Here is a 20,370-nt window from a genome sequence, read left to right as displayed (position 1 = left end):
ATCTGTTATGAGTGTATTTGACGTGTGAYGTTGAAAATTGGGGAATACATGTTAGGTACACACCGCCCTTCCCTCAATTGCGCATTGAGGCAATGGTGCCTTCGTTCGACAACCTCAAAAGACTCACGTCACTACTCATTGTAATGAACTCACAGGATTACTGAAACTCTTTCCGCGTTGATGAGGATATTGCCATCGTACAAGATAAAGATGCGGCGTGGCATTGACTCCAGGTAACTCTCAAATGGTAGAAAGGTGCAAGCAGCTGCTAGGTAGCTACAAAGGATGAAAATGTCAGGCAGCTTCTTTCCCTACTGCCAATCTGATCCGTATCATCACTCTCCACCGCCACCACCCATACAAGCATCCTCAAGCCGCCTTCAGCTGCACCAATACGCCATTCTTTCCTCATTCCGCTTTCTTCTGAAGATGGCCTTGAGCTGCATCATGCTCTGATGCTTTTCTTCTTTCCGGTCGACCTGGAGCTGTGCCAAGCTCTCTTGTCTCCTGCTCTTTCCAGCCGGCTATGCTGCCGTGCCATATCCAGTCTTGTTTTCTTCTCTCAAGCCAGCCAAGATCTGAGCCAAATGATTACACGCCACACGTTGTATGTAACTTCGTCTCTCGTGGTATATGATGTCAGTACCTTCAAATGAGGAGGCCAAGCTTGCCATCCTTGATGCACTGCTTTGTCGTAAATTCCTCGAAGTAGTCTCATTCGAAATGAAAGTGTTTTGGTCTTACCTCATTATAACCTCTGGATATACAAACATTACGTTCCTTCATCTATTTCCTCGTACATCTACCTCGGGCTTCTTACATTGGGGCAGTCTCGCCGTCAAGCATAGCGCCAGCATTGTTTCCCCATAAGATAGTATTGAGGACAGAATACGGAGAGAACTCCTCGGCAGGCGTATCAGAGCTCGAGGGCGTGAAGATTTGGCTGTGGTCCAGCTTCACCTCGCCGTTCCCATTTCCATCGACCGATGTACCGGCCGACTCTTTTGGCGTTGTCAAAGAGTCTGTGAAACCAGTCTGATTCTCCTCTATTTTCAATTTTCTCAGAGCCTGAATGCCACGATGAACTGGGCCAGAGACTTCGGTGGGATCTACAGTGGAAGTGATCTGGCTCATGAGGGTGACGAAGCGTCCGATGAGCTTTCGTGCCCGCTCGTTATGCCGGTGTTCGCCGAGAATGCCTAATAGCAGGGCCGAGCTGAGCCCTCGGTGGACAGCGGCCCATGATTGCCTCGCGAAGAAGGTGATGTTGTTTAAGCCGAGGAACGCTTCAATCGTATTGACGAGGTTCTCGATGCAGACCGGCTTGAAGGATTTGACAATCTCACTAGAGGTGCTCGGACTGACTGCTGGCCTGCATAGCTCTGACGTTGCATAGCTGGTATGCAAGTATAGAGCCCAGTGCTCCAGCGTTTCCTTGCTGGTGTTGCACTGGCGCGAATCGCGAAGATGCTCAACAGCATCCCGCATGATGCTTGATATCTCCTCGCGATGCTGATTAATTCTCGCAACATGGTCGCGGGCCGCGCAGGGCTTTGCTCTATCGCGGATGATGTCGAGCGATAGCCTGCACATCCTGTACATTGCAGCGTGGTAAGAGCTCACGGGTCCAAAATGCTGAGGCATTGGCATTGTGTTGACATCCAGCGCCGCGTTGCGGTCATACGTGATGGAGAGAAGGCTATCTTGCCATATTATCGCCCACCAGATCCGAGATCGAGGAAACACCTTCTCCGCAGGGATGTGAGGTGGACACGCTTGGTGAAGCCCTAGGCCTTGCGCGAGTCGTATCGTGAGCCCCAACAGCGACCATGCTGTTCCCGCGTTCATGTTATTCGTCATTACATTGCCTGTTATAGAATCAGCAGGTGAGAATTTAAATTCTGCATTCGTACCAAATATACCAATAATCAACAACGCCTGGATGCTCTCGACGTGAGGCTGCGACAGGAAATTCGTGAAGCGCAGGCATTCGAACCCGCAACAAACTGTGAATGTTAGCATTATGAGAGGCAAGACAGATGAATCAAAACTTACCATAAACTTGAGATGTCAATTCACGTTCCTTTCGCGTTAGCGCGCTGCATTGTGCACCACTCGCGAGGACTGCGAAGAGCATGCCAAGCCAGTAGAATGAGCGTCCATGAATGGTATTCTCTGTCACCCCATCGTCCGGGTTGGCTAACGACGACCTGTCGACGAGGAAAGCGGCCAAGTCTGACTCGAGCTGATCCAGCTCAGCGAGACCGGGGTAGATGATATGACCCATGTCTCTATACGAGGCAAAGAGACTCAGCATCTGTGCATCGCCTGGCAGAGCCTTCGATAGCTCCCGAGCGCGCTGTAATGAACCATGCGGTAAGCCCCAGAGGTCAACAAACGGATATATGGCAGACTCATTGTCGAGTCCAAAAAGAGGCAGCACCGATTTGCCCAGGAACTCTTGAAGTTGTGTTTGCTCCGCCCCGCTAGACGGATGTCCTTGAGTTATGGCGTATATCATGGCTGGTACCGACCCGCCGCCAAGGTGTACAATCTCGCCCTGAAAAGTGTCAGCAGATTCGATTGAAACCATACTGGTCAAACGGCACTCACGGATTGATTCGTCGTATGTAGGCCATGCAGATCGGCATGCGTCTGCGCACGTGGACCTTCGCTACTACCGTCGCTTTCATGAACCCCGTTGTTCTCGTCGTAGGAATTCTGACGTATCTCACGTCTGAGATCCGCAATGGAATTCTCCAAGCCATTGAGTTTATRGCACAGCAGATCAAAGGCGTTCCTCTCCAGCATCACATAGCCCGGATCCTGAGGTCTTTGCAAGCCGTGCGATTCATCGTCGGTAGGTCTTGACAAGCCCGCATTCGAATTACCATCCACATTCTGCCGCTTGCTTGGCGGGTGATACGAGCAGAGCTCAGGGTGGTCGCGATCTCTACACGTTTGACTGCAAGTGTCAGCATGGTAGATCCCAAGACGTACTGCATGGCAATCATGATCCTACCAAGGCCTGGACAAGTCACACTTTACTTTGCGTCTCCTACCTAGGCGAAAGTATGGAAGGTAAGCAGGTGTCTCCGATATGAAAAGGCCTATTGATAAGACATTGGGAAATTCTCTGTGCCTTTCATGATCATCAGACTTACAAGGATAGCAGGCTTTGTGCTCTCGAGCTTTTCGTTTCTTGCGGAGGAAGTCATTGACCTCTGCTTGAGGCGGCTGCAAAGCGGCGTCCCCGTACGGTTGCGTTTCCATGAGTTGCGGGTCCATGGTATGACTGACTGACCGATCGCACTTGAAGATCGGAGATGTATCTGGCGACCTTTTGTCGTTCCGACGGCGGATTTGCCCCTCGTCGCCTGGGATGACAATGTTTCCCCAAGTGCTCGACCCGCACTAGCTGGGTCGCTTCTTCAGCAGACTGCTTTGCACGATTATACACGAGCTCGGCACAGTCCACGAGTCATTTGTGCATGGATTCACTTCGGCTCGTTCTGAGAGGTCGGGTCACAGGGTGGTGTGTTGACGGCGAAGCCCTGACGTAAGGGAAGAGGGAAAGTGTCAATGTCTTCGAGGTTGTCTCTGAGCTGTGATTGGAAGAAGACCAGCGTCACGCCAAGCCTTCATGCCTTTTAGGCGCTGCTTCCGCTTCTGCTTCTCGGCATGGCGATCCACGTTCTGTACTACATACCTAGTACAACGGAGTACCTTACTGTACTCGAGTACTTCTATCAAAACTGAGAGCTTGAACATCAATTTCACGTTTCTAATACCGGACAGAATCAAGAGATCCGAGCGAAACATGTACAGGGTATATCCGTTACGCAAAACTAAGGTAAATGACCAAGTGAGCGAACTAAGACGCAATGTCGTCCATCTCTTCATCCTCGTCTCCATCTTGACTGTCAGTAGACGATGCTCGAGCGCCCTGCACTTGCACCTTCATGCTATCAGCCGTTGCGGATCTCCTCAACATACGCCCTCGAGCACGATGCTCTGCCAGCGCTTTCCTATACTCTTCGCCAGACAAGCCGTGTGCTGGGGATACATTGCCGCTGCCGCCTCCTGCAGTGGCGGCGCTGCTGCCAGTTKGAATCTCCTCGGCCAAACGCTCTGCCATGTCTGCGTCATACTCCCTCTCTCGCAGACGAATGGCTTCGGGATCCATTTGTCGAGCCGCAGCTAACATGTCGACGGAGCCATCGGATTCGTCGTCGTCCATGTCATCGTCGTAATCGTCCTCCCCCTGCTCCGACCCGAAGTATTGCAATTGAACAGGCTGGGGTTTGGCCGAAGGCACCGATTCGTTGTCAGACATTGGTGAGCTGGATCCCTCGTCGTCCTCGTTGTCTGACTCAGTGTCGTCGCTTTGCGACACGAAGCAGAGTGCAGGCGGTAACTCAGAGGGTGGCAGGTCTTTCCTAACTGTTTTGAAAATCTTCTCCCCATCGCCAGGGAGTGATGGTGGGGCAGGAGCAACGGCGGAGCTTGGCCACAGCGAAGCAAACCTGGTCGATAGATACTGCCGATGCGTCCGTGGTAGGTTCTTCCTCCGGTCAGAGTTGACGTGGCGGCTTTCAACATCTATAGCAAAATGGTCCGCTGGCCACACACCACCAATGCCCGAAACTTCAAGGTTGACTGGCTGAGAGCTTCCTGTCGGCTCCAAAGGCGGCGTGTCACAAGGCGATGGAAATGAGATCTCCCTCGATTCCGGAATCGGGTTGTCGTTCAGATCCATCGGCGGGGGAAGCACAGAAGCTCGTTCTAACGGCCCTCTTTTCTCCGCTGGTTGCTCAGACGAGTTGGTGCGCAGTTCCCCAATGGCGATCTCGGTGGTAGGTGAGTAGAGCGGCGCATTGCGATTGTACTGCGCTTCAGGATCACCGCTGAGATCCGTACAGAAACGCGCGTTCTGGTAGAAGATGATTGGGCCATTGGCTCTTTGGCGTTTCTTCGACACTGTGGTGTGCACGCCCGTGCTTGTCAGACCAGAAGAGTGACCAGCAGTAGGTGCTTGACCAGGTGGTGACATGCTCTCCTCATCCTCTGACGTGTAACTGGTTCCGTCTGTGCTGCTCCGATTCCAAAACATGGGAGTGTAAACAAGCTTGTTTTCCGTGTTCATTGTCTGCGAGCGATAGCTATCGCGATGTGCCAGCTTCGGTCGCTTGCGTGGACTCTGGCCTTCCGGGGTGTCGACGCCAAGATGGCTGGTGCTGGATCCACCTGCCGTGCTGCTCCCAGGTGTACCGGACGAGGCTCCCTTCCATCTGACTTTGCGACCATCGCTGGAGACTTCGAAATTGGAGTTGCGCGTTACTAGGGCTTTGCGCACAAACTCAGTGGTGACGTTGATGGTGTGCAATTGGGCCATGTTTATCAGCAGATTGAGATACACCCATCCTTCTCCTTCTTCTGCTGTGCTGGGCGACTTGTGGTCCACAAAGCCCAAATGTCGTATGTACCGCATGTTGTCTGCGGGTACCTGTGCCCTATGTGGATCTAGGTCCAGGGGACGTGTCGGTCTTTGTTCTCCTTCTGGTCGCTGGGCTGGATTCTGCTCTGGAGACTTGTTCTCTTTATCTCTAGACGGACTGTACGGCGACACCTTGCCGCTGGAGATGTCCGCCGATTCGGCTTGTTGTTCACCCTCTGCAGTCATGATGTGAGCCTCGCGTACCCCCTCCTGCCTTGTGGGTTGACCTGGGTATCCCGCCTTATCGGCACGAGCGGCCGATTGTGAAACTTCCTGCTGCTGCTGAGGATGCTGATGGCCATGGAGCGCAGCACCTTTGCCCGCGAAGATCTGTTCGAGGCGGCGCACTACCATTTTCTGCCGGGACCCTTCCGTCATGTTTGCCGGGGCTGTTTGCGGAAGCAAGCCTTCGGGCATGTGATGGAGATAGTTGTGGATGGCGTTGTCTCGGCGCGTGGATGCGCCCTGGCCGCTTGATGTCCCAGATCCAGTCTCGATAGCTGATCGTGCAGAAGAACCTGCTCCTGAAGCAGAGTTTGAAGCATATGCCGAGTCTGTGTTGGGCATCGGCGAGGCATTCTTGTTCAATGACGTTGGCATGAGCCCATCGTATCCATTGGCTGGAAATTGGTTGTTTCCGAGACTGGCCGCAAACTTTTGCAATGTTGCCTCAAGCTCCAACTTCTTATCCGCGGGTAACCCATGAAAGCGAACCTCGAATAGCTTCTCGTCGCGAAGGTGGGCATCATGCAACTTTTCGTACTTCTTCAACCTCCTCTTGAGCTTTTTGTTCTCGATGGTGAGATCGTCAATGACACCTGAACACTCAATCAGCAAGGATTCACGAGATGACGTCGCCAACTCCAATATCTTACCGCGATAATCCTCCGTGCTATTTCCGTCGGTACCCATGTGGGCGAGATCGATGCGCTGGTGAAGCAAGTCTACGCCCATTGCAGGTTGTGACAGTTGCTGAGCGTCGGGCGGCGTCTGCGAAGACGAGTTGTTGCGCAGGAAGAACGGCGGATCATTATCAGCAAAGCTCCCGTCGTTACCAACCACTGCGTTGGATTCGTTGAACCACTGGTCTGCGTTTGAGCTTTCTCCCGAACTGCCCCTTCCCAGCGCTTCCAGATTCGAAGGCGTGTCGGGCGAATTGCTCTTCTTGCYATCGGGGTCACTAGGCGTCTTCCGTTGCCTCTGAACGTGAGCAAGCGACACCGAGTTCTTCGCCGCCTGGCGGCGAGGGTGAATAGCAGCCATGGCCGTGGAATGTGCGATTACACCAGATCCATCGAAATGGGGCAGTTTCGTATGCAAGGGCCGGGTCCACTTCAGTCGGCTCAAGTCAATCGGTACGATGAGGTGGAGTCACTGTTTATGTCGTAGTCCCAGAGTCGTAGTGTGTTCTCGTAGACGGCCAGTAGATGGCAAGTGTGTGGCAAGCAGGCATGTGGATTGTTTCCGACCGACGACAGACCGCGAAAATGGTCGATATCAGGGCGGCTATGATGAGTGAAGTCGAAAAGTCATCGCGATCCTGGAGACGCTCCCTCGAAACTGAACACTCGTGGCCACGTCCATCAATCGTATCTCCCGACGCAATCGGACGCGGCGCGCCAGGGTAAAGTTGAACATCGTGAGATGATCGAGACTCTGCGGGTCTCGCGTCGATGCCCGGAAAACTGGCCAGTCCCTTGGATCGAGGGTCTGGCCAGATCTACGATGGCTCCAGCCCTTGGGCTACCCGTGCCGTTGCTCCTGACACTGCCAAGGCGTCGAGACTCCTTACTCATCAAGTGGCAGCTCTCACCTACATGTAACATGTATTCACCCCATCACTTGTGTCTAACTATTGTATGCAACACCGCTTCAATTGTTATCGTATCGACGCACTGATCCCTGTTGTCAACTTCCATGCAGCAACACTACGGCATAAAGGTACCGAACTGTACCCCAGACCATGTGTGGTAATTCTCCTCGAGCCTCAAATTCCAGGCGGACAGGAAACATCGTCATGATCGTTCGTGCGCCGCTGAAAAACATCGTCGATTGCAGGTCCTCTAGGTGGWGGTGTGATGTGAATTTTAGCGATGGACTTGGGATTTTTTGATCACGGCCATGCAGCCGCTTCCAGACACACAGGCGCTTAATCGGAATGTGTGGCCTTCTATCGCGCTCTCATCTCTTTCCATTTTATTCGGTTTCCGTTGCGCAAATCTCGATGAACAATCCTGTCGGAATAATCTCCGAGCGATATGCTCTGGTATGACCGCACGTCGTGCAATAGTCGCCACTTGCTTAAAGCTTGCGCAAGCATGCGACGTGAACAAGGATGTTTCCGATCGATCTGCTCATGGCATGGATCATGCTTTAATGTCCTGCGTCGGGTGAGACGACCCTTTTTTGAACACGCTACTCCCGGTGCCGTTGATGTTATCTGAGAGCAGAAACGTGTCCTGACTCCTTGGTTGCCATCCACGGTACCCAGTCGGTATGTCAGTCTATGACAGTCCAGTTGACAGTCATTCAAGGGCACAATGGTGGTCTCGGTCGATGAGTCAATGTTCCATTCGATCGATCACTTTGTCGCCTCGATGACCGTACCGGTTGTCGAAGTAGTTGCCGACTCGGGCCTCGCACTGAGCCCAAATCCTTGCATCGGTGATCTCTGACGGGCGTGATCGAAAAGGCGGCGAGGTGCATTTTCAGGGAACCTTGGTCATTGAACCCTTCATTTGAGCGGGCTGAGCGACCACGCTGTGCATTGGCATGCGAACACTTTACTCCGTACTTTTAAGGTAATCCATTGAATTTTAGGTGAACTCCACTCGGAATCCTTCCCCAGCGGAGCATGCTCCAAATCGCATGTACAGGGCAACAGCAGCAGCAAGCCTATGTGCAAGCTCTCTGGTCTTTTCCTCGGATGATGTGGAGCTTGGATAGTCTTTCATGACTTTGTCTGCAACACTTCCTTCATCGATCTCGTACCTTTCTTGTGTCGTTCACCCATGTGAGTCGGCTGCGTCGCGATGATCCCTTCTACGGTAGTACAGTACCATGAAACTTCACTCAACTTCGGGCGGCGCGGAAAGTATCCGTCGCGGGCCTTATGCAGCAACGCATATAGTTACTCAGCAAAAGGGCATACCTCTTCCATCAGCGCGCAATGATAAACCGCTGGCATCGCCGCTCTTACATTACTCCCTGGCGCTGTCTGATCTGGTGACCTCGACAGTTTCGGACGAATTGGGTTGTGCACCATCATCGTTCCAATGCTGGGCCTCGATCTCGTCGATGTGTGTGATTACACACGGCGTGAGCTGGACGTCGTTCGGAAGACCACCATTTCCAAGTCCTGCCGTCGTTGGCGCGTTCAAATACATCCTTCACGAATATACCCTTCTCCAAAGAAAAAGCCATGTCGGGTGCGCCCTGACCTGCTCAGATACCGGGTTCGTGGATTACCGTTTCGCTTCATATTCTCCCCTTCCTGGTTGTGCAGCAGTGCCTCGCTCGATTCATGGGGCATCGCTTCGACTTAACTCCATTGCGATTAAGCCCGAGCRTCTCCAGAGCACGGTCTTACTGTAGTAGCAGAGGGCTGGGTGAGGTTGGCGGCCACGATCCGTTCTCCTGTTCGGCTGTAGTTCCGCCTATTCGTTGGCATGCACGTGCGTCGTCTCCGCTTGCGTTAACTCATGCCTGGAATGGCTCCTCATCCCCCATTTCCCTCGTTAAGTCTTTGCACTCTTCCATGGCTTGTCACTTCACTCTCGCACTTTCATTGTCAGGGCCAAGGATACCGACCTATCGCCGCTTAACATGACGGATGAAGTCGTCTGTTCAAGTCTCTAGGACGCTGACGGAGCTTGCCATACAAGATCCAGAATGAGATCCAGACTGAGTCCATTACGACCCAATGCTGGACACATAATGTCAATCAATGAGTCGAAATGCGATCCGCTGGGAGTTCGCAGGGAGCCTAGTCAGATTATTGATCCGTATATTGTCCGCCAGCTGATATACCAACGCCTTGCTCTTCCAATTATTATGTGTAATTTGGCCATCTCTCAGACCTTTCTTCCCGCATGGGGCGCTCTAGAATAACATGTCAAGACAGCAACAAGCTGCGAGTCCAGCGCAGATACCAGCGACTAAGAAGGTCAGCGTTCACTCGAGGGTGTGAGCCATTTTAAAGCTTACAGCATCCAGCTCCACCTCCGCCTCTTCCTCCACGGTCATCTTGATACATTCCCTGCGGCGGGTAGCCTTGCGGAGGGGCTCCATACTGCATTGGTTGTCCTGGCGGGTACTGTTGATACGCTTGAGGTGGAGGTTGTGGCCCAGCGTAGTATCCTTGTTGCGGTGGATATCCTTGTTGTGGAGGGTATCCTTGTTGCCCTTGATAGAAGTCTGCGTTTGCGGCTGGGCCTGCGTCGTAGTGCTGTTGGGGATAGTTTGGAGGTGCGCCCTGCGGTGCGTCCTATGTGCTGTTTAGTGACTTGGGGGAATGCACCTAATGCAGCAGTGTTGCCTACGTATTTCGACATCTTGTCGAGCGGTGTGTGGAGTTTTGGATTGAGGGTCCCAACACTCGTGCGCGACGGACGAATTGTGTAGGGGGGTCTGGAGCGTACGATAGCTAGGTGCGACAAGTCAAGGGTGGCGAGATAGGTGTCGATGTCTTTGTCTCGGCCAAGACAAGCTGACGTCTGCTTGGGCGCGACCTCGGGGCGACGCGCGCGCCTCGCTTCATTATTCACTTCACTCCACTTCTCTCCCGCAACTCCGACCCAAATATCAAAGTTAATGAGGTGGTGTGCCTCCTGCTGTTGCTTTGGAGAGGTGACTTGTCAACATGGCACATTACAGTGGCTGAGCATCGTGGCCCCGTCAAGGTCTTCCGTCAAGCTGGCGAACACATCACACGACGCGTCCTGGGCATTTGCACTCTCGGCACTGCAACGTATCACGCGCCAAGTGCAAATGCCCGTCTATCAGCTTTGGCCCTCCAGCTACGGAAGAGAATATTGGGATTTGAGTCGCTTGACGTACTAACAGACCGATGCTGAGCCGGGTGGTAGGAAATGCGGTTGTCCGCGTCTCAAGGCCTGATGGTTACATTGTTTCCCGTTCCTGAGCAAGCCAGGCCCTCGGAGACATCTTCAATGGTTGTTGACAGAGCGGACTAGAAAAAGTCCCCTTTATCGGCAGTGCTCTCCTCTCCCGCCTTATTTTCATCCWCTGCTGGTTCGGGAGCTTTCTGCTTTCGATTTCCTCCGCTGACACCTCCCCAGACGCCCTGTGTCAGGCTTCCCACACCTAAGAGAATGTTAGAATCACAGTCGATCGAATCAATCTAACATCTGGTACCTTTTCCAACTCCACCGACCGTGGAAGTTAATCCTCCAACAACATCGCCCTTTCCGAGCTTCGTCACGCCTTCACCGAGTCCGCCTGATATCGTCAGTGTTAGCCCAAGGCAAGACAAATCCAACGTTAGTCTCACCTGTCACGCCGCTTACTGTACCGCCAACACCCTTCGTAAGGCCTGATATTTCGGTCAGTACGATTGTTACCCTCGCTGTCTCCATATCAGTCACACCTACCTTCGACAGTGCCCCCAGCTCGCCCAGGTACGTACCCACTGACCTGTGTACGGTTAGCCTCCTCGATGCTGCCGGATTTGCTGGACTCGGTTCTGAAGTTGAGAATGTCGAACCAGACTCACGTTTTTCCCAAGGCCTTCGACTGTGCCACCGACACCTTTGCCGGCTCCGGAAACGGTTGATCCAACTCCACCCGTGGCTCCTGCAGCAACTCCACTGATGTCGCCTCTTCCGACTGCGCTAGTCGTGTCGCCAACAGTCTTGCCTAATCCTGATGTCGTGGAAGAGACCGTCTTGCCGAGGTTCCCTTTCTTGTTTAGTACTTCTCAGTGGTGGAAATGAAGCAGCTCGCTCACCAGTCGTATCGCCCACGGTCTTTCCGACGGGTCCGCCGACGGTATTGCCAACGTTGCGACCGAGTCCAGAGCTATGTGATAATGAGTCTTGTTTTCTGACGACCATCAACGCAGATGAAGACACTTACACTGTGGAATTCACTCCCTTCCCCACCCCGGACACCGTCGCTCCAGCCTACGTTTTTGAATCAGCATGCCACTACGAGAGAGATGGAGCCTACATACGCCTTGGCCAACAGCTCCGACGGTAGCACCCGTGCCCTTAACCAGACCTGTACCGACACCCTTAACGTCGCCTCGTTTCACAGCACCTGCTGTTTCCTTCCCGGTCTTTGCGAGGTTGCCAGCCGCTCCATTGGCAGTGCCGGACACGTCTTTGAACACACCCTGTGCAGTTCCACCGACATTTTTTGCCGCATTCGCAGCTGTATTTGTAGCTCCAGATCCTGCCTTGTTGGGCCTTTTAGCCGCAGGAGCTGCCTTGCTGTCTGTCGCATGGTTTGGGGCTCCTGGGTGCAATTAGCAACTTGCTTGTTCGGCGCTTTGATACTATCTATGGTCCGGCGGCAAGACCAGCAGGCCTGCGCCATTCTTCGAAGACTCTCGAGGCGCGCAAAGCCGACTGCGTAGACAAACCGTCCTTTGACTCACCCGTACCTGCGCTCGGCGCTGCTGGCTTCTTGTTCTGCGGCCTTACTTCTGGAGGCACAGGCTTCCTACGAGCAGGAAGTGCTTCTCCTGCCGCCTTGACCGGTTTTGACTCCTTGCTGACAGTACCTTGAGCCGTAGATGCCTTGACCGGAGCTTTCGCTGGCTTTTTAACGGCCGCTTCATCTCCCTTGACCGGTGCCTTGGCGGGAACCGACCTGCTTGCAGGTTTAGTGGTAGTCGCTTCTTGCGGCGTGCCAATAACGGGTTTCTTCACTGGAGCCTTGGCTTGTCCTGCTGGCTGTTGTGGAGCTTTGACTGCAGGAGCAGATTTGACCGGTTTCTTCTTCGCGGGAAGCATCTTAGGTRCTTCGTTGTCAATCATGCTGATCTTTTGCATGCTGGCTGCGTAAGACAAGAGAGGTCAGCATTGCTCAAGTAGGGTGCGGGCAAGCTCTCGCAGGTATATTGCGGGTCCAAGTGTGGTAGTACATGACGTTTCTGGGGATGTGATCTGCGGCTGGGAGTATACCTTGCAACCTCAGCAGAAGAGCCTCAGCAGCTTCACCCGTCGCTGATAGCACATATCCTGTTACATTGCTTACCTTCAAGACTGGTCTGACATTCCTTGAGGCCGTTCACGTTCCGACACGTTGTTTTTTCGCACGCGACCGCGGGTAACATTTATTTATGGAAGAAATCAGATCAAAGGTAGTAACAGCTTGGCATTTCCATCAGCACATCTTGAATGTTTGGCACTGAAGGTCGTCACCGAACGGGCGATTAATGCACCCTGCCAAACTTCTTCGAACGACATCCTCGGTCGGAACATCAATTAATCAGACAAGACTAAGCTTCATAACAGAGAGTAATCTCTGTCAAAGTCTTTTACATATCGAGCAACTCCTCGGCGTACGAGTCTAGTTCGATGATTCGAAACCGCTCTCCCCAGGCTGCCGTCCACGCTTTGTGTCGGTACAAGGAGTTTACATTCTTTGCCCAGCTCGTCAGTTCGACAGTCCATCCCTTTCGCAGAGCGCGCTCCACCATCGCCATAAATCCAGAACTGTATTCAGCTTGGGCAGCATCTCCCGTTGCTAGCACCATGATGCCCGGCGTTTCCKCATCGAGCACGGATTCCATCATCTTCAGGTGTAGGATCTCATCTACACCTTGCTCAACAAGACTGACAGGGGTGAATTGAGGTTCATAAGCAGTGGTCGTTTCCGAGCCAACGGGTGTGAGTACCGAACCCTTGAGTGCAATCTTGTGGGGAGGCGGTTTCGTGCTCGACTTTCGTCCAGAGCGACGGTCATCCAGCTCCTTGAAATAGATTCCACGTTCAGTGAGTTCCCTCGCCTTCATCACTTTCTCCAATACGGAAACCTCATAGCCAACAGCCTTGGCCGTGTCGAAGGCAGCAATGTGAGGGGTCGATCCGACCAGTACTCGTTTTGCCACTGGACGCCTTCTCTCGATCAGGAGTGCAAGACTGTCAAACGAAAGATTGACGTCTGGAACTCGCTGTCTCGGGTGGATACCCCGCGCTCGTTTGAGCTGATCGACGAATCCAATGAAAATGTTACTGGCGTCTACAAAAACGTGGATGCCAGTCGGGTCTGAGTTGTGCGTTGTGAGGTTCGAAGGCCGTACCAAATGCTTGCGATCTGAGCCAAAGTCGTTCAGAATTTTGAAAAACAAGGACATTTCTCGATCTTCTCCCGACCGGAGAGTAATGGGCTTGATCGTTGGCGTTGGGGCGGCAACATTACCCAGGTTTGGAGGTGTTTTGGTCTGCGCAGCGCCGTCCGGTTTGCGGTTGCTCGGCGATGGCAGGATTGAGGAAGGAATGAGATTGTGAGTCTTGACAATGTACGGCGAACCGTTGTCCTGCTTCGGCTGAGCAGGAGAGGGCCAAGGATTGTGAGTCTTGACAATAAACGGCGGGCCACTATCTTGTTTCTCCTGGGTAGGTGGCCAAGGGTCGTGAGTCTTGACAGTGTGTAGCGGACCGAATTGTGGAGCACTGACCACGGCACCAGTTCCGTCCGTACCAGAGTGTGCCGGTAGTCTTCCAGCTGCCCCACGAGCATGACGTTTGGTTGGATGGTTTTCGAGCGGTTTTGCAGTGTACGGCTTTGTCGGACAAGGCGTTTCCGGCGCGGTGTCCCCTTCATCCTTCTGACGTGCGGCCGCCTCTGCAACGGCTTTAATAGCTTGCTCACTCGGAGTGGCATAACCATTCTGCGTCTTTTCACTCATACTCCTGGTCGACATGCCATGRGAAGAAGCTTTGCTGGCGGGCGTCTCTTTGCCGAGCGCAAAGTCACACTCGGACTCGGACAGAGTGCTGCGTTGTGCTGCCAGCATAGCCTTTCTCTCCTGGTATCTTGCCCTCTTCCGCTGCTTCTTGGTTTTTGCGTTTGCCACATTGCTGTCGTCGGGCTTCACGGAATCGGACTGATCGAAGGCGAGTACAGCATCGACTCTGTCCATGCCAACGGTGGGAGCCGGAGAGCTTGCGTGATGCTGAGGAAGCCCACTGGGCTGATAGACCGCTCCGTCAGATACATAGTCATCTTTGAAAGGGATAGACTCCAGCTCGCGGCTCGAAGCGATGAGAGCTTGAGGTCCAAGGAACGTATAGATCCTGGAGAAGTCTCCCAGTCCGTCGGCGTCGTCGCCGTCATGGCAGGCTCTGTTCACGTCTGCTGGATGGGTAATGGCATGACTATCGTTGTCGTTGACAGGATCCGAGAAATCAGGTAGGAATTGTTGGAGATGCCCCAGGTCCCAAGGTCGTGGTGCAGTGGTCGTGCCCATGGAATCGAAGCTCGAGATTGTGAGGATGGTGTCGTACGTTGTAGACCGGGATTTCAAATGCGAAGCGTCCTCTTGAGCTCGCGCGTTTGCGGCGAATCAGTCTTTGAGCGAATATCGCGAAAGCGAAGCGTTGATAGCAACTTTCGTTGCAAGAAGTCGTTGTCTGAATAGGCCTCGGCGGCGTCGGATACTCGAAATTAACTATCGTTTGCTGGGACTCTTTTGCGGCTGCTGGCTGAGCTTTTGTCGTCGCCGCATGCCTGATAAGGGTTTTGTCAGTACTGGTGGCACTTCGTGTACGAGTGCTGTGTGGGTTGATGTGAAGATGTTGTCGAAGGCGAAGCTCAAGTCAAGTCATGAATCATTTGACGCTAGTGGTGGCGTGGTCGGCCAGGGTCCATCAATGCGGGTGCCCATCGGCACACGGGATGATCCCGAGGTCCCGCTTTCGGCTCCCCGTGCGCTTGTAGGGTTAGGGTTGGGGTAGTTGGATTGTGCTGCGGAGAGTCCTACGTCCAGTCAGGTCGACATACGCTTTACTCCTCGTCGCTCCTTATGCTAGTAAACTGTAAGCTGTGCTCGTTCTGCCATGTCCAGCTCTCAGAAGTGGATCTCAAGCTCTTGTCGGTGTGGAGCGAATTTCGCCAACAGTCAACTTGCAAACTCCAAACCGTATCTAGTCTCGAGCATCCATAGTTGACAATGGTCTGAACGAACGCATCCATCATCCAGCTCCTTACTCCTTCTCAGGATGTCCGCTGACTTCTGGGCTGGCTACATATCAGGCTCTGTCGGCATTCTAGTTGGTCAGTCTTTCGTCTGCCTGGTTATGAGTATGTGCCATGCTGAAAGATACCATAGGCAACCCTTTGGACATCATCAAGACAAAGCTGCAAGCCGGGCCTTCTCAAACTTCTCCTAATGTATCCATAACCTCCGCGTCGACGACAAGTCAGAATGTTCCAAGGCCATACCAACGCTGGACGTCATTTGCCCAAGGAGCTGCGGCTCCTATACTCGGATATGGAGCACTCAATGCCCTACTATTCGTAACCTACAACCGTAGCTTAGCATTGATCAACTCAGGAAATCTGCAAGATCTACCGGATCGGCCTTCTGGGTGGAGCATCTGGACTGCCGGTGCTCTCGGAGGCCTCGCTATCTTCTTCGTCTCGGCCCCCACTGAGCTGGTCAAATGTAGAGCTCAAGTCAGTCAGCCTCCTCGATCATCTTTGCAGATTACGCGTGAGCTTTGGGAAGCTGGGAAGGTACGAGGATTGTATCTGGGTGGTGCTATCACCAGCGTTCGCGATGCCGTGGGTTATGGATTCTAGTAAGTCGAACAACGCCCTGTTAATGAATGTGTCTTACTGAATGTGTTGTAGTTTCTGGAGTTACGAATTGAGTAAGCGTAGTGTCACACATGAGGATGATAGCCGAAACCAGCAAGCGCTCAAGGTCCTTCTGTGTGGAGGCCTGGCAGGCGTCGTGACTTGGGCGTCCATTTTTCCATTGGGTATGCGTCGAGACGTCCGCAGTGTTTCCACAATGCTGATCAATATTCACCAGATGTCATAAAAACGCGTGTGCAAACGTGGGACCTTGTGTCTGCCAGCAAGGTCGCTACTTCACATGCCGCGAGCCAGCCGCTGCTCGGAGGAGCCAGCAACAAGGACATGATAAGGGGAAGACCTAGCAGCTTCGACATTGCCAAGCAAGCATATCAGACCGAAGGCAAGGCAGTGTTCTTTCGTGGCTTGGGTGTCTGCAGCGTGAGAGCATTCTTGGTGAATGCAGTGCAGTGGGCAGTCAGTAACCCCATACTACTTCTAACATTCACGCGGCTGACAAGCATAATCAGGTTTATGAGTGGATGATGAAATTGCTAGCTCATTGAGAATCTGCCCCCTAGTTTGCTACCCGTAGTAGGCCTGCAAGCTGGTGCTGGACGACTCTAGTCTAGACCGTTGCTCCGCTGTGCTCATTTTCCATTGGCCCAGAATCTGAAGCAACTGTTGTTACATGATCCCAAGTGAGCACTTTTTTGGAGGACATCTGGCCCTCTGATGCACGCCATATGTTACAGACCATCGCCGCATGAACGTTTTAGCTCGCGGGCTGGCCAGTGATGTGAAAAGTGATGTGATGAGAACCCAGTGCGGGTCTACATCATCTGCTCCTGCATCGTCTGCTCCTGACCCTCCATAGCGCCGCCGTCGGGGTAGCGGGCGTAGTCGAGGCCAAGCGGGCGGCCGCCGTAGGCGTAGCCCTGGAACTTCTCGATAGCGGTAGCAGCGTCTTGTTGGCTGCCGAAGAGAACGACACCAGTGCCGCGAGAGCGGCCATTTGGCTCGTACTGGATCTCGGCCTTCTCAACATTGCCGATGGTGACGAAGAGCTCGATCAGGTCCTCATTGCTGGTGCTCCATGGTAGCTGTTGTCAAGGTTAGCAAGCGATGTTGTTGAAGATATGTTTGGGGTGTACTCACGTTCTTGACGTGGATAGTAGCGCTTGCCTCGCCGCCAGAGACGACGCCGTCGATGAAGGGGTTGGGGCCAGTGGGAACGTTGGCTGCAGAGGCGCCAGGCGGAGCTGCACCCTGACCGCCAGCGAAACCACCACCTCCACCATATCCGCCACCGCCGAATCCTCCACGGCCTCCACCATAGCCTCCACCATAGCCTCCACCGCCTCCACCGTACGGTCCGTTGAAGCCACCGCCGAAGCCGCCACGGCCGCCGAAGCCGCCGCGACCGCCAAAGCCGCCACGTCCACCAAAACCTCCGCGTCCGCCGAATCCACCAGCCTGTGCATAGCGATCCTCGCGAACTTCCAGAACGCGGCCTTGCCAGTCGTAGCCGTTGAAGTGTTGAATGGCGTTTTGRGCGTCTTCTGGGGTCTCGAATGCAACTACACCAGAGCCTTTGGCTGTGCCGTCTGGGGCAGTGTGGACATCTGCGCGGGCGACGTTACCTGCAGAGAGGATTAGATTTTCCCATTACCAGACCATTGAGTGAACTTACCAGCTTGGCGGAAAAGATCCTTGAGGTCCTGCCAGCCGACGGAGAACGGAAGCTGTTGAAAGTTAGTGATAGTTCGTTAGGGCGGTGGCGGGTATACAAACATTGGAGACAAAGATTTGGCGTCCTGGACCGCCGTGCATACCGCCATGCATACCGCCGTGCATACCGCCGTGCATACCGCCGTGCATTCCGCCGTGCATGCCCATTCCGGGACCTCCACCATACGGGCCCTGGAAGCCTCCGCGGCCGCCGAAACCTCCACCGAAACCTCCACGCTGAGGCTGAGGGGGACGGGACTCGGTCTCGCGATCCTGCAAGAAGTGTCAGCGCATGTCTCGTGAAATGTCCCTGGCGCATACATACCTCGCGGACGTAGACAAGCCGTCCCATAAGCGGGGTGTTGCTGAGCGTGTTGATGGCAGTCTGAGCCTGATCCCGAGTCGCATACTCCACAATACCACAACCCTATCCCAAATCCCCATGTCAACTCACTGCCCTCAAAAACCGACAATGCCGTCAGCCAGCCTGYACATAATTTACCTTGCTCATTCCGTTCGGAAGTAGTAGAACGTCTGCGAACAGCACCTCCAAAGTGTTGTCTAGATACACGTGTCAGCGGTGGCCTGCAGTCAGAAAAGTGAGAAAACTTACCAGCCTTCATGTGGTCTTTGAGGTGGTGCCACTTGACGTCGTAGGAGAGGTTGCCGACGTAGACACGGCGGTCTTGCTGAGAGTCGCGTGGACCATTGTTGTTCGCCATCATGGGCTTGTCGGAGTGGTGGTTTTCGCGGGAAGGGCGACTGGCGCGATCGTCGTAGTTGTTGCCGTTTGATGGTGCGTCACGGCGACGGTCTCTGCGGTCGTAGTCGCGGTCACGCTCGCGAGAAGGAGACCTGCTGCGGTCGTCGTAGCGGCTGCCTCGGCGGGCAGGCGAGCGGGAACGGTCACGGCGGTCACGAGATCGCTGATTCATCATATGTTAGCTCTGAGTTTAGCACATGTCACGTATAGCCTCTCGCGTCTGTGGTATTGCTCTAGCCGGCGACATTTCGTATGAGCTCCTTGGATGCCTGGTGCATAGATGGAGCCTCAGGGGCGGAGGGTGCCCTAGGGTCGTCCTGGCGCAAGCGATACACACCTGCGGAGTGAAGGGGTGCATTCCCATGCGCTTGCGCAACGCCAGGCGCTCGAGGTCACGCAGCCGAGGGTCTGCCGCGGCAGGGAGAGGAGGCGGCGAGGGGACCGACAAGGGCGCCATGGCGTGTGTGTGTGCAAGGAAAGGCAAGGCTGGCTGTGCGCTGAACAACAAGGAGCCCGAACTTCTCTTGGCGTTGCGGCTTAAGCCGTCCTCAGGAGAGGGGGTGCCAACCAAACATGCGAGAGCAAACCACCGCATTGTGATACAGCAATAGCGCCTCCGCAAGTCAATGAACTCCGACTCGCGCAAGGACTTCCCCATCGTCCTGACCAGGTGTCGGCAACTGAGCTCGTGGAGATTCGCAGAGTGTACTTTGCCGTGTCGGAGATCCTACAGCGCGAGGCGGCAACAGCTGAGGCACGGGAGAGCGCCGCAACGCGCAGCACATTCTCCGAGCAATGATCTCCGCCCTGGAGCAGGCCAGGGAAATGCTCAAATAGGCTTTGCCAGCGGTAAGATCGAAGACCGAATACTCTCAGGTGAAACGGCAAGGCTTTGAGCACCAGTCCTGTTTGCCATTTGGTGGACTCAAAAGTCAACAGGATGCATGGCCTCCTCGCGGTGATTCCCAGCGAGATGACAGAGGACGACGTGATTGAACAGCCATGCCAAGCACCGGGCAATATGCCGACTGGTTGATGGCCAGGATTTGAATATCTCGTCTCCAACCAGCGGTCTTCCAACGCTACATTGCAGCGTGGTGGCCTTTCGAGCATAGTTCCGAGGTTCGGGACGAGAACCACAACACATTCTCATCTGAGTTGGCTTCCAATGCGGCGACCGGTTTCCTGGAGATTCGAAGAGCACCATGAAGAATTGATATGGCTATACCAGGTCCCCACATTTGGCAAGCCAAGGCGTTGGACGCCGTTTGCTACCGTCGAGAGAGAGAGAGAATGACCGTTTCGTCAGGGAGAAAAGAATGTCGATCTCCACTTCTGCTTCGGTTTAGGTCTCTCCGCAGACAGAATAAGCGTCAAGAGTATAGTAAGATGCATCGTCTTGAAAGAGCTCATGAACGGCGAGAGCGTCTCTGGTTGGCGTGTCATATTGAACATCAATCTGAATGCTCAACAACAGGAGGGGCCTCCTCTGCGGCTGGAGGCTGAAGCCAGCACAGGCGGAAGAATGTCGAAGTATGCAGTCATTTTCACACAGAGGCCGTTGGCACTGAGCATTCTCAGACGGCAAGAAATGCTAGAAGCACAGCCA

The 20,370-nt window shown here is 53.9% G+C and overlaps 7 protein-coding genes; 1 reads left to right on the top strand and 6 right to left on the bottom strand.

Moving 5' to 3' along the window:
• Nucleotides 1–816: 816 nt before the first annotated feature.
• On the bottom strand, nucleotides 817–3,288 carry RCC_00342 (uncharacterized protein; the record flags this gene model as incomplete). XM_023765494.1 has 6 exons in its annotated part: nucleotides 817–1,868; nucleotides 1,923–2,006; nucleotides 2,056–2,560; nucleotides 2,614–2,965; nucleotides 3,023–3,062; nucleotides 3,165–3,288. The coding sequence occupies 6 exons, from the start codon at nucleotides 3,286–3,288 to the stop codon at nucleotides 817–819; spliced, it is 2,157 nt and encodes a 718-aa protein (XP_023621262.1).
• Nucleotides 3,289–3,874: 586 nt separating this feature from the next.
• Nucleotides 3,875–6,760, bottom strand: RCC_00341 (uncharacterized protein; the record flags this gene model as incomplete). XM_023765493.1 has 2 exons in its annotated part: nucleotides 3,875–6,315; nucleotides 6,373–6,760. 2 exons carry the CDS (start codon nucleotides 6,758–6,760, stop codon nucleotides 3,875–3,877), a joined length of 2,829 nt encoding a protein of 942 aa, XP_023621261.1.
• Nucleotides 6,761–9,692: 2,932 nt separating this feature from the next.
• Nucleotides 9,693–10,050, bottom strand: RCC_00340 (uncharacterized protein; the record flags this gene model as incomplete). XM_023765492.1 has 2 exons in its annotated part: nucleotides 9,693–9,983; nucleotides 10,039–10,050. 2 exons carry the CDS (start codon nucleotides 10,048–10,050, stop codon nucleotides 9,693–9,695), a joined length of 303 nt encoding a protein of 100 aa, XP_023621260.1.
• Nucleotides 10,051–10,688: 638 nt separating this feature from the next.
• RCC_00339 (uncharacterized protein) lies at nucleotides 10,689–12,513 on the bottom strand (the record flags this gene model as incomplete). XM_023765491.1 has 9 exons in its annotated part: nucleotides 10,689–10,822; nucleotides 10,874–10,957; nucleotides 11,010–11,051; nucleotides 11,110–11,152; nucleotides 11,232–11,416; nucleotides 11,466–11,536; nucleotides 11,594–11,640; nucleotides 11,691–11,974; nucleotides 12,117–12,513. 9 exons carry the CDS (start codon nucleotides 12,511–12,513, stop codon nucleotides 10,689–10,691), a joined length of 1,287 nt encoding a protein of 428 aa, XP_023621259.1.
• Nucleotides 12,514–13,001: 488 nt separating this feature from the next.
• RCC_00338 (uncharacterized protein) lies at nucleotides 13,002–14,936 on the bottom strand (the record flags this gene model as incomplete). The annotated part of the gene is made up of 1 exon (XM_023765490.1): nucleotides 13,002–14,936. One exon carries the CDS (start codon nucleotides 14,934–14,936, stop codon nucleotides 13,002–13,004), a length of 1,935 nt encoding a protein of 644 aa, XP_023621258.1.
• A 751-nt stretch (nucleotides 14,937–15,687) lies between these two features.
• Nucleotides 15,688–16,833, top strand: RCC_00337 (related to ornithine transporter 2; the record flags this gene model as incomplete). XM_023765489.1 has 5 exons in its annotated part: nucleotides 15,688–15,742; nucleotides 15,798–16,269; nucleotides 16,322–16,452; nucleotides 16,506–16,744; nucleotides 16,798–16,833. The coding sequence occupies 5 exons, from the start codon at nucleotides 15,688–15,690 to the stop codon at nucleotides 16,831–16,833; spliced, it is 933 nt and encodes a 310-aa protein (XP_023621257.1).
• A 267-nt stretch (nucleotides 16,834–17,100) lies between these two features.
• Nucleotides 17,101–18,723, bottom strand: RCC_00336 (related to heterogeneous nuclear ribonucleoprotein; the record flags this gene model as incomplete). XM_023765488.1 has 7 exons in its annotated part: nucleotides 17,101–17,370; nucleotides 17,426–17,910; nucleotides 17,961–18,012; nucleotides 18,062–18,271; nucleotides 18,324–18,425; nucleotides 18,501–18,559; nucleotides 18,612–18,723. 7 exons carry the CDS (start codon nucleotides 18,721–18,723, stop codon nucleotides 17,101–17,103), a joined length of 1,290 nt encoding a protein of 429 aa, XP_023621256.1.
• Nucleotides 18,724–20,370: the final 1,647 nt, after the last annotated feature.

This window comes from Ramularia collo-cygni (assembly GCF_900074925.1).
Source record: "Ramularia collo-cygni strain URUG2 genome assembly, contig: RCC_scaffold01, whole genome shotgun sequence".
NCBI lineage: Eukaryota > Fungi > Ascomycota > Dothideomycetes > Mycosphaerellales > Mycosphaerellaceae > Ramularia > Ramularia collo-cygni.
The sequence above is the reverse complement of the archived record's forward strand: the minus strand, read 5'-3'. Positions and strand labels throughout refer to the sequence as shown.